Source organism: Lampris incognitus, chromosome 8 (genome assembly GCF_029633865.1).
Source record: "Lampris incognitus isolate fLamInc1 chromosome 8, fLamInc1.hap2, whole genome shotgun sequence".
NCBI lineage: Eukaryota > Metazoa > Chordata > Actinopteri > Lampriformes > Lampridae > Lampris > Lampris incognitus.
Window position 1 is genome coordinate 26,867,912 of NC_079218.1, and position 18,819 is coordinate 26,886,730.

The 18,819-nt window shown below is 42.2% G+C and overlaps 1 protein-coding gene across 7 annotated transcripts in view; it reads left to right on the top strand.

The window, feature by feature from the left end:
* The first annotated feature begins 513 nt into the window (after nucleotides 1-513).
* Nucleotides 514-18,819, top strand: part of LOC130117222 (RNA-binding protein Musashi homolog 2) — a 400,440-nt gene continuing 382,134 nt past the window's right edge. For all 7 annotated transcript variants that reach the window (XM_056285409.1, XM_056285408.1, XM_056285406.1 and 4 more), the window contains exons 1-4: nucleotides 514-661; nucleotides 1,080-1,120; nucleotides 1,455-1,536; nucleotides 2,105-2,189. In XM_056285409.1, the coding sequence (XP_056141384.1) occupies nucleotides 600-661; nucleotides 1,080-1,120; nucleotides 1,455-1,536; nucleotides 2,105-2,189 (270 nt within the window). In that variant the 5' untranslated portion in view covers nucleotides 514-599. The remainder of the gene's footprint in view (nucleotides 662-1,079; nucleotides 1,121-1,454; nucleotides 1,537-2,104; nucleotides 2,190-18,819) is intronic.

The window sequence follows — 18,819 nt, forward strand, 5'->3', positions numbered from 1 at the left end:
CACTCTGACACAACTGTGACCCTTAACACGAGGAATACTAATAGTCCTAATTGATTCATGGGAGAGCTAATAAATCAAGATTTTTTATTTTAGGACAATGTGACAAGCGACCGACGGGGGAAGGTAATTAACCACAATTCAGAATGTCAACGCATTAACTCCAACGTCTTGTGGAGCATTTTTCCCTGGTCGTGAGAATAATCGTCTGCAACGTCTGTGCAACGAGATCTGTTCAAACAAATTTATCTTTTTTTAGTTTTCACATGACGCACGCATCGGCTACTTTATAACATTACTATCAACAAACACTGTCTCGCATTGTTGTCAAATGAGAGTTATGACAAATAGGAGGATTGGTTTGCAGATTGTCCGAATTGACGTCAATTGGATTGGTTAGGTGACAAGCGGATGCCCCGCCCACCACAGGCTAAGGTACAGCGTGTTGAGAGAGGGAGGGAGCTCGGCTGAGCTGATCCCACGTGTGACGCTTTCATTCCCGGCTCAGTAATACTCTCATAGCGGGGCTTGCGTTTCTGCTGCCGTATCTGTGTGTGTGTGTGTCTGTTTCTGTAGTTCCAGCCTATAGTTTTGGTTAGATAATGGAAGGAGACGGGAGTCAAGCCACATCTGGAAGCCTAAACGACTCACAGCATGACCCGGGGTAAGATTATGAGATTATTATTTTGTGTGTGTATGTATGTGTGTGTGTGTGTGTGTGTGTGTGGCGTATGTGTGTGTGTGTGTGATTTTGTTTTTGCCCAGGCGCGATTTTTTTTATGTTACAAAATCTTGAGAGGACTTCGAATGCCGTGCTGGATTCGTCCCACGGTACGCACTTAACCGTGGCTCCGTTTCCAGATGCAGTTTTTTTTAACAGCTTTAGCTTTGTAGCAAGTGTGGCCTCCCCCCCCACCCCCTTACCTCCTCCTCATTTTTGTTCCAAGACACAATGTAATTACTCCGCGCGAATGTGTTTTCTTATCCTTCCTATCCATTAAGGTCGCTTTTTAGAAGTAGTTAGTCGTCAAAATGGCCGAACTGACATCTGGACTCACTTCTGTTGTGTTTTCTTCTAACAGTAAAATGTTTATCGGTGGCCTCAGCTGGCAAACCTCACCAGGTGAGACTATTGTTCTTATGCATCGAAACCAAATATTTTAATTGTGGTTTTGTCGCTGTAATTGCGTAACTGTTGTTGTAGCTGCTAGCGATGTCTGTGCTTGCGTGCACCGTGCAGTAGTGTACTGTATGGGATATCTCACCAGTGTGTGCGCGCAATGTTATTTTTGATCTCCGTTTCATCTGAAGTCCTCTATTCGACCCCTATGCCTATAAACGGGGCGTTTGTTTGTTTGTTTTTGTTTTTTCTCAATCACAGTGACAACAGCATTGCCATGTGTTTTATTTTTATTCCTTTTTTGTCAAATTGCCCGACATATTTTCTCTATCCACAGACAGCCTTAGAGACTATTTTAGTAAATTCGGAGAAATACGAGAATGTATGGTGATGAGAGACCCCACGACAAAGCGTTCCAGGTAAACGGTTTTTACTTTTCCCTTTTGTGGTGTGCCGTGTGGGCGACGTGGGTGACTTTGTCCGTGTTTAGCGTTAAATCCAGTGTGTGTTTGTGTGCTTCTTCGTCTCTTAGTACGGCCGCGTGTCCGTGCGCGTGCGCGCGGTTTCACAGCAAGCCAGATAAGCTTAAATGCTCAATGCTGCTGCGGCCGAGTGCGATTTGACATTGACTTTGTGACTGCACCATAATGTTGCTGTAGTGTTTCCCTCTTGCATCCATAACATGGCACACACAAAAAAAGGAGAAAAGAAATGATAGTTAGTGTCCACAATTCGGGGGTAAACCCTACTACAGGACTTGTATAAACAAGATTTTAAAAGATATTTACAGTCAAATGTTTGTAATAAATGGATTATACTGATGATATTAAGAGCACTGTAACTTATTGGTAGTGTACCGCACTATGTTTATTTGAATATGAAATGCACAATGCTCTCTCAGGATGTTAGAAATGGATTTTGACATCATTGTTGTTGGTGTGTGTGTGTGTGTGTGTGCGCGCGCTTGTGTGTGTCTTTGTTTCGCAGAGGATTTGGGTTTGTTACGTTTACAGATGCTGCCAGTGTAGATAAAGTCTTAGCTCAACCACACCACGAATTAGACTCAAAGACGGTGAGTTGATTTCCTTTACAATTGCATAACTGTTTATTTCATATTTTGTTATGTGAGTAGCGCGGCTACTGGGGGCCAAGTGACTTTTTATGTGATACTTTTTATTACCTACACCCTCACGGGGGGAAACACCCCATAGGTTAACAGGCTGTTTGGATGAAGGTCATATACAAGAGGCAAATGTATGATGGTTGCTTCAACACCAAGTCTGGCTATGAAATAGCCCTCCGGGGTGAATATAATATGTGCTCATTCTCACTTCCCTGGATGAACGAGGCAGACACGCCCCCTTTCTCTGCTGCGGCCACATGTGCAGTATGCACATATCTCCTATTCCAGTGAAGGGCATGCTGTCTCAGGCCTTCTCCACCTCACTAACCACCTCACACACATTACACATTATCACAGCTGATAAATGCAAGTATTCACATAAAGGTGGGTTTTGGGAAGTGACCAAATTGGAGTATATGTCTATAATTTATTTTATCCAAATATCCAGGGCAATTAGTAAATTGGCGTTCGAAGGAAAAATGTGAATGCAATTTTTAATGTTCTTCAGACATTTCACTTGTGTTACATCAACTAGGCAGGGTCGTGGTGTCAAAAAATTATCATTTTTAAAGTGGAAAAAAAATCGTACACGTTTTTTTTTTCTCCCAAGTTTTGCTTGACGTGACATGATTGCCACACATGCACACATACACACGCCAGAGTTATGCTCTTTTATTAAAAACCTTGCACTCATAGAATTTAATTGCTCTTTTATAAAGTCCACTAGATGAATGATTAAAAACATCGGTCACTTTTAAAGAGATGTGTACGTAGTGACAGATCAGACGGTGTTAAGGTGAATTATGCTTGTCTGTGCTGTAGGTGGTCATGTCCGGTTATGCTCACATAGCTTTATAAATGAACTAGTGCATGCTGAGAAATAAACGCTTTGTCTGCTGCCGCCACTTAAAATGGACTTCAGATGGGGAATATTCTTGCAGATACATTTGGGAAAATGAATGTATTTAGCACACAATGGTTAGATAATGGCACACAATGGGAACATACAGAAGGAAAATATAAACTGTTATTTGGCAATCTGCAAATAGTCGTCAGATGTGATGTGTAGATAATATACTGATATTTGACTTATAGTGTTTAAGTTTGTGTGTTGGTCACAATTTTTGGTTGTTGCTAGGTTTTTAATTTACGGTTTATTTGGGTTTGCAGAAAGCCTTAATTTTTCTACTTCCAAATTCGTTCTTTCAGTGTAGAGTTTGTTAAAAGTGTGACTGGTTGAAATACTTTGTTTGTGAGCTCCGAGCTTTGATGGGCTGATTTCTCTAAAGCTACATGGTGATTAGGGCCATTTTTTTTCAAAAGGTGTTCATCCGGGTTTAGTGTTTCTTCGTGTTCCAAAATGAAAAACATCTGTTTAATAAAAAAAAAATACTGACTGCACTTAATCAAAACAACATGAATCCTTCCTTAACAGATTGAACAGTTTTGTTTTTCATGTTTCAGGAGCATCAAACGGCGATCTTAAAGTAGTCCCCCCCCACCCCTGAAAATGCATTTATAGGTCATCATATTTGTGTTTTCACAATGGTGGCTGGGAGTAATTTTGATTGCAATTTCATACGCGTCCCTATTTCTGTGAAGGTTTGCTCTGCAACCATCCATCAGAAGTAAATTTATCCATTCAGATACATTTGTATGATAAGCATGTTAAATCAAAGTAGCACCCCCCCCCCATTCACCTGTCTGAGGAGTTTGGGGTGGGAAGAATTACAGAGTCACTCTCCTTTGTCAGGCTTCTGGCAGCTGCGATGGCGAACGTCTCTTTGTGGTGGCCAACCAGTGCTGAATTAATACAGAAACACAAATCACAAGGACTTTTATAAGGGAATGATAAACTAGTGAGAATAATTGCATTGCAAAATTTGCAGACACTGGCTTCATGCAGGGAAAAAAAAAGGGAAAAGAGGCAGAGTGGATCTGTGGCTGTTTAAGGGGGTGGTTATGCAAACGCATAATGATCCAGTGTCTGTAGCAGCTAGATAAGTTTGAGCTAGACGTTTCCGACGGAAACTTCGACAGCTCTGACAACTCAATACGTGATAATATACATATATGTCTGTACATAGTACTCATTCCCTTTCTTATTTTTACAACAATAGCCTGCGTAAAAGTCAGTGGGGCAAGGTTGAAAACACACCCACCACTTGCCCCATATATATATTTTTTTTGATTTTGAGATACTTTATTAATCCCCATAGGGAAATTATGCTCTGCATTTAACCCATCCTAGCTGTGTAGCTAGGAGCAGTGGGCAGCCACCGTGCAGCACCCGGGGACCAAGTCCAGTTCGTCTTGCTATGCCTCGGTCAGGGGCACGGACAGGAGTATTAACCCTAACATGCATGTTTTTTTGATGGTGGGGGGAAACCGGAGCACCTGGAGAAAACCCACCGCAGACACGGGAGAACATGTAAACTCCACACAGAGGACGACCTGGGATGACCCCCAAGGTTGGACAACCCTGGGGTTTGAACCCAGGACCTTATATATAGTCACTCATACTGGTGCCCAGCAGCTCTGTTTAAGCCTGTCTGGTTTCGAGGTCCTGACCGAGGGACCTCTAATGATAGTCACTGTGGTAAACAGTTGGACATGATGTCCCCTTTTCCACTGTGTCAAACATTAGCATTTCAACTAATGCTGTTTGACTCATATATATCATAACAGCCGCCCCCATATTGCCACTTTGCATTTCTCATCTGCATGGCTGATTGCCATGGCAAAATAGGCTTTAGTCGCTTAACAAATACATTTGATTGATTGTTAATAACAAAATTAATTTCATGTCTGTGGCCATTACCTTCTTTCATAATAAGAAGGTACGCTACTTGTAGACCTGGCATCTAATGATAAATGATACATCAACAGTTAAGTTTTTTTTTTTTAGCACCAGTGTTGATAAGATTGGCAAGATTGTTAATGTTTTCTCATCGGGGGTGCCTTTCGCTGCAGATTGGTCAGATTCTGCATGATATGCACAGTACACATCACACAGGAGCCCAAGTGAGGATATTGTTTAATGTGCAGAAATACAGAAGTGGATATAATGACATTAGGTTACTGCTGAAGTGTTTCATCCATCAATTGATTGGTAGATTGACAGACAATTTATTGGTTATGATTTTAGTTTTCTGTCAAATGCCAAAACGCCAATTCATATTATGAAATAAAATACTTCAGGGTTAATGTGTTTTGTTTTTTTGTTTTGTTTTTGTTTTTTTGCTTCTGGTGAGACGAAGTAAACAGTTTTAACACATTATTTTTGACTCTGGGAACTTTTGATGGATATTTGTCATTATTTTTGATATTTTATAGACAAAAGTGATTTTCTCTAGATTAACCAGTTGTGAAAATAATTGTTAGTTAAAGCCCTACATTGCACACTTTTAAGTCAGATTTGACTGACTTATGCTACATACATGCACAGATGAGGATTCATGATTCTGATGGTTAAATGGCAACAAGTGAGGATTTGATATGAAATCTAGAATGAACAGACCTTTTACATGTAGCATGCAAGCACAGTGAAGGATGGCCCAACACTGTCTGTGTCTGTGGCCTCATCTCAGTAGCAAGTCATCTCAGTTTGGAGAAGCCGTGCTTTCTATCATATTTATTCTTATCCCTACCATATTGCAAGCATTACACTGAATTATTTCTTATTCAACATTAATTTCATCACTTTTTTTATATTGTCTGCACTGCAGGAGTTATTCAAAGCCAACTTTGAATATGCTATTCTTGCTTCTTTTTGGTCCTTAAAAAACATTTATTTCCATTTTTATGCTTACAATTTTAGGAAGTTTTACTCATATATAGCCCTGAACATGAGATATATTGAATGCATTGAGAGTTCCTTTAGGCTTAGGCAATGGTCTAGAGTCATATTATAAATTAAATTATATCAGGTAATTATATCAATTAAATTAAACTATGATATTGTAAATGTAGCTTACAAGTTGTATTTAATGACAAACCAAAACTGACTTGCAATAACGCTAATACAAAGAAATGGAGAAATCCATATTTGATTGTTGTGTCCTGTGCAGCCCTTAAGCAGCTGTCTGTCTTCGTATCCCAGCCATCAGTCACAGGGCTGTCTGTACGTACGCTGGTGCAGAGTACATCTCACCCTGTGCACATCTATAAACTCTAAGGATCACATTGCATTAAGATCTGTCATGTCTCTTGTAAAGGTTTTCTACAATAACAGTAAGGATGAGGCATTGCTATTACGGCAAGCATGGATTGTTGTTGAAAACCCACGGAGATGTCGTTTTGATGCAGGCTACCCTTTATTTTGGGATGTGATTGGGTCCTTGCCTTGCTCTGTCCAGTGACCTTGAATGGACCCACTGAGAATAACTGTAGGTGTTGAGACTGAACACGTTGACACGGCAGGAGTATTAGTATGGGAGAAAAGGGACAGGGGAAATACTTAACCAATTCCACTTTTTCTGTAATTGCTGTATATTATTGTATTTTTGGCTCATTTATTTTTAGAGATACTCTTGTATATATTGTGAATGCATTGTGAAAAGTGGGCAGCTTTGGGATTTGGCCCCCCTTTCCCATTTCTGGAAAGTAAGCCCGTGGACTGAGAAGTCAGCATGTTCGGTTAGCATAAGCGCATCTCTTTAAGAGAGGTACATGTTTGCAGCATAGCTGTGTTTCTGTCCGTATTGCTTTCTGTCTAGTTATTAAAGTGTCCTCAGACAGGGATGAATGTGAATGAGACATATGGGAAAGCGTAGCCTGGGGCGTCAAAACACACATGCTGCTAATACAGAACATATTTACCATTTCTCGTGATGCTTTGTTCCATTTAGAAATATGCATGTCCCAGCAGCTATTACCAAAGATGTTCCAGATAAGGTCAAAGTGAATCGTTATTGGATAGTTTAAAAAAAAAATTATTTTAAGAAGTGTTAAGAGCTTAACAAAGCAATAGACACTGGCAGTGACTCCAGGCTAAAAATGTAATTGCTGCATTTGTTGGTACTTGATTCTTTTGTAGAGCAGATACAATAAAACCTGCTAATGTTCAAACTAAGTCATTAAAAAAAAAGAAAAGAAAAAAGGGGGGTGAGGGTGGATCAACTGACCGAATTTTGATGCAAGTGAAAGCTAAGTATCAAGTATCCATTAATGTCAGATTGATGGCATGCTTGATTGTTTGAACAGCATAGATAGGTCTCAGGCCTAGTACCCCTACGAAATGTACAAAGCCCACGATAGTCTACTTCTTCTTGTGAGATAAACAGAGCCCATTTGGTCCTGAGGTAATTCTAGCCTTTATTGAATGACCTCGGGTCAACCTCTGCTTGCTGTTTTGATGTCTGAGGTAAGGCAGGATAAGACCCAGGAGGAAAGGAGAAGAAAAGGCAAGGAGGAGCAGCTGTTCTGGACAAATCTAAACCTTCTCCATCAGATAGGAATTGAAAGTGATGTAAAAGCTGTGAGCAAAACTCCAGCTTGCTCTTGTTCAGATGCCCTGACTATAGCAGTTTATTATGGCCTTCAGATTGTATCTATCTCTCTTTGGTATATATATCCAGCGGATTACATATCGCTCAGTGGACCTAATGCATTGTGTGTTAACTGAGTTTATATCATGCCTGTAATCACGAGGTCTGTAGGAAAGACAGCACTGTAAGTTAAAAAAAGAAAAAAAACCCCAAAAAACAAAACTCCAATTGGTTTTGGGATGGGACAGCATTAGGATTCTCCTGATTTCCTGGTTCTACGATTCTTAACTGGTAAGGAAATACCAAACTGCAGTATCACAGAAAGTTGAATCAGTTCATCTGGACACAACATTTATTGAGAGAGAAACGTTTCATCACTCATCCAAGTGAGGTCTTTAGTCTAAACTGACTGCAGGTATCCCCACCCTTATAAACAATACTGTGGCATAACGACTGAAACCAACGATCGGTTTCATATGCAAATTACCATGACCATTAATTAGAGTTACAATGGCCATATGTACTATGCAGAGGATTTGGTAATGGTTGCAATCACAGCATTGTAAGATGGCAACAAATGTACTCTTAGCCCCCCCCCCCGGTTCAGGGGTGGTCATTCCCTCTTCACATAGATGGCCTCTTTGACTCCCCGTTCAAACCATCCTTCCCCCCCATCAAGGATGTGCACATCCTCATCCTTGAAAGAGTGGCCACTGGCCTGTAGATGGGTGTAGACTGTGGAGTCCTGGCCTGACGTGTTAGCTCTCCTGTGTTGTGACATCCTCTCGGCCAGCGTCTGTTTGGTTCCCCTGATGTACAAGTCACGACAATACTCCTGGCACTTAACAGCGTACGCTATATTGCTCTGTGCCAGGGGACCCGATCCTTGGGGTGGACCAATTTCTGGTGCAGCGTGTTTTGGGGTTTGAACTGAGACGCCGTGTTTGGAAAATACGTGTCTCAACTTTTCCGACACTCCCCCCACATATAGAATCACCACTGCTTTGTGCTTAGGCAGCTGTTGTATATATGTTGCAGTATATATCCTGTTTTAGCAGTCATTTGATGTGAAAATCTCAGTAGATTTACTGAGCTGAAACGTTGTTCACAAACACAGAGACATGTACACATACACAAAATTCAAATGTGGAGGAGAATGGGAGACGCTGTGTGCTTTGAAAACTATTTATCTTTTCAACCTAAAAGCCAACTTGTCATGAACTGCCATTATGGAGCCCTGTTAACAGACAGGGGGAAGGGCTTTACCCAGGAGCTAAATTAATATATTAAAACCCGTTAGAAGATCTGAAGTTAAGATGTATGCAGTTTCTTCCTGCCCTGATCTCTCACAGCAGTGGAGCCCCTTGGAGAGCATGTAGTAAAATTCTCTGAAAGATTTAAAAAAGAAAAAAAAGAAAGAAGAGAAAACGGAATTCCACTCAGTCTGTTTCAATTTATTAGTTTGGCATACCTTGTTTGATGATGTACGTCTTGAGCTAATCCAGTGTTCACACTGCAGGATTTCATATTCCATTAAATATCAAAGCTATATCACTGTATCAGAACCTATAAATTAAAAGATAAATCTTTTCCACTGAAAACGTCTTTGTGGGGTTGATTAGGCAGTCGGTCACGGGGCCGTCAGACAGAAGAGCAGTTTCACAAAAAAAAAAAGTTTGCCGGCATGGCCAGTTTTGCCTCAGAGTAAGCAGAAACCTTTGACATATTCACATGGAGACGAGGTCATAGAAATGCAACCACTAAAGTCAAGTTGAACATATCGTTCTCTGCTCAACAATCATCATCACAAACACGGATACAAAGATTTCACAATTTTAGATATGGTTTCGACATGCATTTAAAGGTACATAATAAATAATAATAATAATAATAATAATAATAATAATTAATAATAATAATAAATGTTTGCTCTCCAATTTGCTCTGCTCATATTCTCATTGGTTAGACAGCCAGTTATTTGGCTGTTGTTAGCTTTCTATTGGCCTAGTGGCCAATCACACCTCAGATGTGATTGGTGATGAATTATGCCTCATTTTTTATTTTTATTTTGCACCCTTCCCACCATTGCTAAGCAGATATCTCATGGGCCTGTCCCACTGGTTGCACCAGCTAACCTTATATATTTATCTACAAATATCTTTGCATATATCCTCCTTCCTCACTGTCAGAAAGCAAATAGTGAAGGCGCTGCTCCATCCAAATAGACCAAACCTGAAACAGATCCCTTTTGTCACGGTGTAAGGTTTCAGGGCGTATTCATATATCGCTGCTTTTTTTTTTAAACACCGAATGCCTTTTTTTTTTACATGAAAGATAATGGCAACTATTCATTGTGGTGGTGGTGGTGGTGGGGGGATAAATAAATAAATCCGACCTAAAAAAAAAAAGTTCTGGTTTGATACCAGTTTATGAAATCTCAGGGTGATACCTAGGAGCATGTGATGTCATATGTTTCTTTTTGTGTGTATGTTGCCTATCATAGCATAGGAGAATTTGGTTTTTGTTCTGCGGGATGCAGTTTTTCAGCAATTTCCTTAAATGATTGTAAACCACATTAATTATCAACTCATCGATAAATCTTTTTTTTTTTTTTTAAACTGCTTATGACAGAAGATATAAAATGCTTGTTTTCCTCTCTGACATCTTTATTCAAATATTTTAGATTCGCTATTATGACAGCACAATGAAACAGAATTATGTTATTGGTTATTTCAATAATATCTAAAATAATGAAGTAACTGGACACATAAATATCGCTGCTTCGCCGCCTGTCTTTATTCAACATGTGACTTAATAAGGACCAAGTAAGATTCAAAAGATTAATCTCGACCATTTTGTGGAACTTGTAATTAGAGCTCTTATAATAATTAGATTGAGACTAAACTTGCAGGACAGGCCTAGCAACTTAAAGGCTAACGCATTCTTCTAAAGATTAAAAAGGCAGACCAACAGCTGAGGCCAATAGCAATTTAAAAATAAAATATCCTGACTCCTGATAAAGGACCTGTTGATTTTTATTTTAGAATATGAACATATCTATGTGCCCAGGGGTGAGTTGTGTGCGCAGCCCATGAACAGTAAGTCAGCGCCAACTTCGCCAATCTTGGAAATCTTCCTTTACCTTCCATTCCCTTTCCATCAATCTGGGGCAGGCATGGGCAGTCTTATCCAGAAAGGGCCAGTGTGGGTGCAGGTCTTTTTTCCAACCAAGCAGTTACACACCTGTGTCTCCTAATCAAGTTCCTCAGCAAAGACTCTACTGGTTGATTAGTGGTTGATTAGTGCAAAAACCTGCACCCACACTGGCCCTTTCTGGATAAGATTGCCCACCCTTGATCTGGGGGTATTAAGTCCAAAGGTGAGGGAATGTCCCTCAGAAAATGTTTGACTTCTGTTTCGACATCATTGTTAGTGTGGGTAAAACTCTGATCCTGTAGCACCCTGGCTGCAGCATTGCCTTTCACTGGCTGACGCACGGCTCCCTGGAATGCATGAGTGGGCACCTTGTCTGGCCCGGTAGGCTTGGTACACCTGCAGCGGTGGAGGTCACATCCACTACGGGTGAACTGACAGATTTGGCCTTGGGAAGGGCAAAATCTTGAGTCTTGAACCCTTTCATGCTAGACAATAATCTGTCCCATATTATTGGCCCTCCATGGTCTCAGTTGATGAGGAGGGTGCAATGCAAGAATTGGCCCGATTTTCAACAAATGTAGAGCCGCCTTTGAACAGCATGGCTGTAATGATTGAAGTGCTTCACCAGCTTGTCAGCTGCAATGATGATCTTGTGCACATAAACTGCAAATCCACTGTTGACAGCTAGGTGCAACCCGAGTTTGCCTGGAGTGAGCAGTCTTTTTTTTTTTTTTTTTTATAAATTTTATTTCTGATTTTCCCCTTTTTTCTCCCAATTTAGTGGCCAATTGATCCCTATTTTAATTCAAACACCCACCCTCGTATTGCATGCGTTCGCCAACTGCATCTCTCCGGTCGGCAGTCTCGAAGGAAAGCGCCTCCCCACTTTCGTGACAAGGCGAATCCAAGCCGAACCACTGTTTTTCCGACACACACAGAGACGCATTCACATGACGAACACAAGCCGACTCCGCCCCCCTCCCGAAGACAGCGTTGCCAATGATTGCTGCTTCATCGAGTCCGGCCATAGTCGGATCTGACGAGACCGGGGCGCGAACCCCAGTCCCCAGTGGGCAACTGCATCGACACCAAGCCGACGCTTAGACCGCTACGCCACCGCGGACCCACGTGAGCAGTCTTTTTTGAAAGTCCACTCCACCACCACTCCATTCCAACCCATAATACAACTACATGTTAAAATCACGTTGCAAAATGTTGGCTAACAGACACAGACGAAAAAATAAAAATTGGATTTAGAAAATATTTTCAGGAAAACAAAGAACTAACATACATGTTAAATAAAAATGACTTTGACAGAATGAAAGGGTGGAGAATCACAACCAAAGATTCCTTGTGGAGTCTCAAAAGACATATGCTGAGAAATCATGACAAATTCTTCTGTACACATATAGAAAAAGCATCTAAAGTTGGATAGGGTAACATCAATCGCTCCTTTCTCAGATACATGTGTTATTTTAAAATATATAACTTGCCCTGCAGTTGTGCTAACATAATGTCTCGTAATGAATTGAATACATACAATTATCAAAAATGCCAGCTGAAATGCAATAACATATTTCAAATACTCCAATAACTGCTATTTAATAGAAGTGTAATTTATAAAACCCCTGTTTCTAGATGAAGAGGTAAAGCAAAGGTGAACCAGGGAAGAGGGGCAAATTTAAAAAGCTTTTTTTCCAGTGAGGACAGGCAATAAGAAATGTTTTCACAGTATTTTGTTTTTAAAGTGGAGTTTTTAATGGAATTTTTTTCCATGTGCATTGTAGGCCAATTGAATGTGAAATTGATAGATGTGGTCAGCGGGAGATGTATATTTACAGCGGGGCTTGCCTTGAGTACTACATCAAGCCAACTGAGGCTACATCAAGGCAGTTTGTTTGGATTGTATGCATATTCCAACCAGTGACCTAAATAGGAGATTTTTATACAAACAAAAACATTTATTTGCTGGTTTAGTTTTTTCAGTTTGTGTGCAACTGTTGTGGTGGTATAGCCTAGTCTGTGCGGACGATGGTCTATAGCAGTCGTTCCCAGAGACTGGGCCGCGACCCACAGGTGGGTCACAGGAGATTTTATTTCGGTCGCCAAATAAAGTTGAATAGTTTCTTCCACGCTTTTAAGATTTATATATGCAGTACACCTCTGATCCACATTAGTGAGCTTGTTGGTATTTCTCACACACTCACAGTTTCCGCCATAACACAGAAATGAACTGAACGCTGCAACCAATATGCGCGTTGCACTCTCCTGTTGTAAACCGGACTGGAATAAAAGCAAGCAGGCCCACCTATCACATTAGTACTCCAAAGGAGTTGAATCAAGTGCAGCTGGACTTGGTATATATCCGTGAAGACGTTTCGCCTCTCATCCAAGAGGCTTCCTCAGTTCGTGCCTTTCTGACTAGACCAAGCTAGTCTGACTGGCTGGTGATGAGACTCAGATATTTATCCTCTAGGAGTCATTGTCAGAGCTATTGATATGCGTGGCTCTTTGTGTCCCGATGTTTAACAACGCCCATCGCTAACATAGCCATAGATATGAGTGGCTCTTTTGTGTACCGATGTTTGGCCGCACCCGTCGTTATCGGAGCTATTGATATGTGTGGCTCTCCTGTGCTCTGATGTCCAGCCGCGCCCGTCGCCATCGGAGCTATTGATTTGCATTTGTTTAGCAGCGACGTCGTTGGGGGTGTTAGTTTCGGCTTCATTATTCAGTGGTCTTGAGAGTCGTTGGAGCCGTTAGTGACCGACTGTTATTCTTGGAGGCTAGGCTTCATGAGTCTCCTGGGTAGAGATGAAAGGACGGCATCGTAAGTGGGAGATAGGTGGTGTCGCGGACCTCCTCCTCTGTTGAGGGATGGTTTTTCCAGTTTCGCATAGATGGCTTCCTTCACCCCTCTTTCAAGCCATCTATCTTCTCTGTCCAAAATGTGTACGTTGCTGTCCTCGAAGGAGTGTGTCTTCTCCTTTAGGTGTAGATAGACTGCTGAGTCTTGTCCTGAGGAGTTTGGCCTTCTCTGTTGGGCCATCCGTTTGTGTAGTGGTTATTTGGTTTCTCCTATGTATGGGTCAGTGCAATCCTCATTGCATTGTACGGCATACACCAGATTGCTTTTCTGGGTGTGTGGTACACGGTCTTTGGGATGAACCAGTCTTTGTCGGAGTGTGTTGCTGGGTTTGAAGTATACCGGGATGCGGTTTTTGTTGAAAATTCTCCTGAGTTTCTCGGAGACCCCAGAAACATATGGGATGACTGTGCTATTCCTTCTGTTCCTTTTCTCCTCGTCGCTCACCTGGTTGGTCTTTTTGGAACGTGTTGCAGTTTTCACAAAGGTCCAACTGGGGTAGCCGCAGGTTTTTAAAGCTCCCCTCAGGTGTTTGTGTTCTTCTTGTTGGGCCTGAGTGCTGCTGGGCACATTGTCAGCTCTATGTTGCAAAGTTCTAATGACGCTCAGTTTGTGTTCCAGCGGGTGGTGTGAGTCGAAAAGTAGATATTGGTCTGTGTGTGTAGGTTTCCTGTAAACCCCAATGTGGAGGCTCCTGTCTTCCCCAATTAGGACGTCACAGTCCAAAAAGGGCAAACTGTTGTTCTTTACGTCTTCCCTTGTGAACTTAATGTTCTTGTCCACTGAGTTGATGTGTTTGGTAAACGCTTGCACCTCTTGTGTTTGGATTTTGACCCATGTGTCGTCCACATATCTGAACCAGTGGCTCGGAGGTGTTCCTCTGAAGGAGTTCAGGGCCCTGTGTTCTACCTCTTCCATATATAAGTTGGCCACAATGGGTGATACTGGTGAGCCCATTGCACAGCCGTGTTTCTGTCTGTAAAACTGGCCCCTGAATTGGAAATATGTAGTGTTCAGGCAAAGGTCCAGTAGTTGGCAAATCTGGTCTGGGCTGAGGTTGGTCCTATTGTGGAGAGTGTCATCCCGTAGCAAACGTTGCCTCAGTTTCCAAAGCCTCCATAGTTGGGATGCAGGTGAATAACGAGCTTGTTAAACATAGGGACACAAAGAGCCACGCATATCAATAGCTCTGACAATGACTCCTAGAGGATAAATATCTGAGTCTCATCACCAGCCAGTCAGACTAGCTTGGTCTAGTCAGAAAGGCACGAACTGAGGAAGCCTCTTGGATGAGAGGCGAAACGTCTTCACGGCTATATTCCAAGTCCAGTTGCACTTGATTCAACTCCTTTGGATAACCATGACCTGGATGAATGAGAACATTCACACACATTAGGACTGAATGTTGGTATTGTTCTGATAATTGTATACTTATAACATTGAATCTGATATGAAAGGCTAGCGTGCATTCTGTTTGTTTTACTGATGACAGAAAAAAACAAGCCTGTTAACTGCCTAAATGTACTTAATTTGTCTCGTTTCTAAAGTATTTAAAAGTGTATATTGTTTTACTGATGAGAGGAAATAAAAACAATGAGATAGTTTGTTAACTCTGCCTAAATGCATTTATTTGGTCTCATTTATTAAGTATATATATATAGTATATATCTCTTCAAGCCCTGTGATGGCCTGGCGGCCTGTCCAGGGTGTCTCCCCGCCTGCCGCCCAATGACTACTGGAATAGGTTCCAGTATCCCTGTGACCCTGAGAGCAGGATAAGTGGTTCAGATAATGGCAGGTTTACCTATTCAAGATAATAGAAGGTGATGCGGAAATGGCAGTAAAAGTGGTCAGGTACATTCACTTATGTACAAATTAATTCTTCTCGCAATTTATAGATAAGGCCTATTGTGAATTGGGTCGTGATGGTTTGTCATTTTGAAAAAGTGGGTCACCAGAAAAAGTGTGGGGAAACACTGGTCTATAGCCTACATCAAAGAAAGTGATGGAAGAACAGGTTCTGAAGTAGGAAATGCGAAAAGAGGAACTGGTTTCAAACGGTGATCTAGAATAGGCATCGTTTATTGTAAGCACAGATCTATATAAATATTTTTTATGATCGATCAGGGGTTTCAAGCCTTGGGGTGGACAGAGTGGGGTTTCTCTCATGCGTGAATGAAGAGTGAACTAAAATATAAAACCAGGAGCGGAGCTGGAGCGAGTATCTACGGATTTGCTTTGAGCCACTCCATTCCACTCCAATACTCTGTCGGCTGTAATGTAACTCTGTGTAGTTAACACAGTAAAACAGTCGGGTATGATAGCCATCCTTGTCAGCTGAAACTAGCTGTGCTTTTAGATGTCCCTTCTCTTTTTTTTTCCTATGTGGCTACCGATGGTGACTTGTTGGGATAACATAACCTGGTTCAACATAGTCCATCTGCTCCCAAAAATCTGTGCCGTCCACCATGTTAATAGGCATCATGTCCTTTTCAATCATTTAGCGTAGAACTTTGAGTGATTACCTCTGCCCATTCTTCCGTGCATTTTCTCCTAACAAATAATGAAATGATAGACCGTTGGGAAGATTGTGATTAAAGCCGGGCTCAGACTACATGATATTTTTGTCTTGGTCACCATGTCAGATTAGGCAATCATAGTGCCATAAATTCTTGCAGTGTCTTGGCCGGGAGACTGGCAATACGACAAGTATGACCCCAACCAAACATCGTATGCTGCCTTTCCATGGATGTATTATAGTAGAACTTGATACCGGATCTAGGCGCCTGTTCATTCATATGAGAATTGCTCGCCTTTTTTTTTTTTAATCCTCCCCCTTTTCTCCCCAATTGTATCTAGCCAATTGCCCCGCTCTTCCTGAGCCGTCCCGGACACCGCTCCACCCACTCCCTGCCGATCCGGGGGGCGCCCCGACTGGCCAGAGGAGGCGCTAGTGGAGCGACCAGGACAAATACCCACATCCGACTTCCCACCCGCAGACACGGCTAATTGTGTCTGTAGGGACGCCCGGCCAAGCCGGCGCTATCACGGGGATTCGACCCGGCGATCCCGTGTTGGTAGGCAACGGAATAGACGGCTATGCTACCCGGACGCGAAAATTGCATACGCCGAAAAAGTTTCTGGCTTTTGGGTTACTTCCGGGTACATGGGGCCCACTGAATATGCGCTGTAGTGTTACTCCCATCATGCCTATAGGCTATGAGAACGAGCGAACCGCGGTCAGGACCCGGTGTCACGGCACGATCTTCTCGGAGTAAATATTTTCCCGGCTAAGGCCCCCTTGTCGCATTTTTAGGTAACTAATGTTCATGAATGCTATGCTAGCGGACTTCATGGATGCATCATAAGACTACTACGGGACTTACTTAGGACTTAAAACCATGGATGTATTTATACAAACGGCCCAAAACAAACAATTACGTTCAAAACAAAGTCTAACAAGTAACCAATAAATGCGACGCAAAACCACAAACTCAAATATCTTGGTGTGTGAAAGAGAGGGCTCAGCTTTGTGTCATTTATTCACCCTTACCTTTGATTTTCGTTCATCAGATCAGCGTTCGTATAACCTAGCAAAGATCCTCGTTCCTGAGACACATGACAGCGCGTAGAGTGCTCGTACACAGCCGTGACGTCATGCAGGAAAAAAATTCCTGGGCTTTGGAATTAAAAAAAGAAGATTGAACTCCTATGGTTTAAAAATATACAACTCAAAGAGTAATAATTGACCATGATTATAGCTGCAGGTGTCCTGTCAACAGTTTTACAAGCGTCTCTTTTACTATGGTGGTCTATGGGGAAAATGCTTTTTGGGCCGCAGGGGATTTTTTTCGCTGCAATACCGCGAGTGACCACTGGAAAAAATTGGCTGCAAGGCTGAGTGGCGGCGCCGTATCCAGTTCTACTATAACACAGCCATGTGCCTTTCACGATCTTGCGCGATTTCATAGGTCGTCGGGAGGAGGGTCAAGAAATTGTCAATCATGGTTACAGAAACGCGATGTGTGATACTGGCGGTCTTGTATTCCGAAACGAAAAAGAAAAGTGTCGTAATGTGATCATTATAAAGTAAATTAATGCTAATTAGGATTATGGTAATCGACTCCTGTATTTTCACAATGTGTGTCCGGTGTGTGTCTGTGTGGGAGTCTATAAACGGCCAAACTAAAGCACTTGGGGCCTTGATTCTTTTTGGAGGTTATTGGGGATGATCGGGGGCACCTATAAAAAATAGCAGAACATTAAAATTATGCATAATATGCGGAATATGCATAAAATATGTGGAATCCCTTCAGAATCCTGAGCAGTTCAACAAGATGGCGGGCTCTGGCTACGTCACGCCTCGGCTCTTTCCGCCGTTCGCACAAACCTCGCGTTCTTAACGGGTTGCTGGATGGCGGGCGGAGACAGTGAGCAGCGTTGGAAATACAAAGCGTCCGTGAAATAAGCCACAACGTCACAGTCGCATTTGCATGGGTCGAGCACGGGCGTATATGGTGGCTGTCACGTGAAGTGAACTCAATAAAGTTTTCTGTTTTTCAGTGTAAATCAGCGCGTGCGGGCGGTTCGGGTTTTGGCGGGTCTGACGAACAATAAAGTTGTCCGCTGTTGCGCGCGTGGAAGTGTCCGAGTGTCTTATCTGATGAATCAGATTTAAAGGCCCAAACATACTCGGGCGGAACGTACGCGGAGCGGACTCCACGAGGAATGTCCCCAGTCATTTGGGCTTCCATAGTGGAGCGCACTTCCGCGTTGTAGTTTCCTGTAAAATTGTCCGTGAAACACTACATTACCCACAATGCTTGCGTGTTGTTTACACTCTTCTGTCATGGCGTCCGACACTGACGACGAGGAAGAGATGCTCTTGCCTCCTGGCGCTACAAGAACATAAACTGAAGAGACGGTGGTATGTATCCTCTCTGTGACATGTCGTACAGGTGTGGGTACTTTCGCACCTTCTACTCATATATGTTCGGAATGTGTGTGTGTGTGTGTGTGTGTGTGTGTGTGTGTGTGTGTGTGTGTGTGTGTGTGTGTGTGTGTGTGT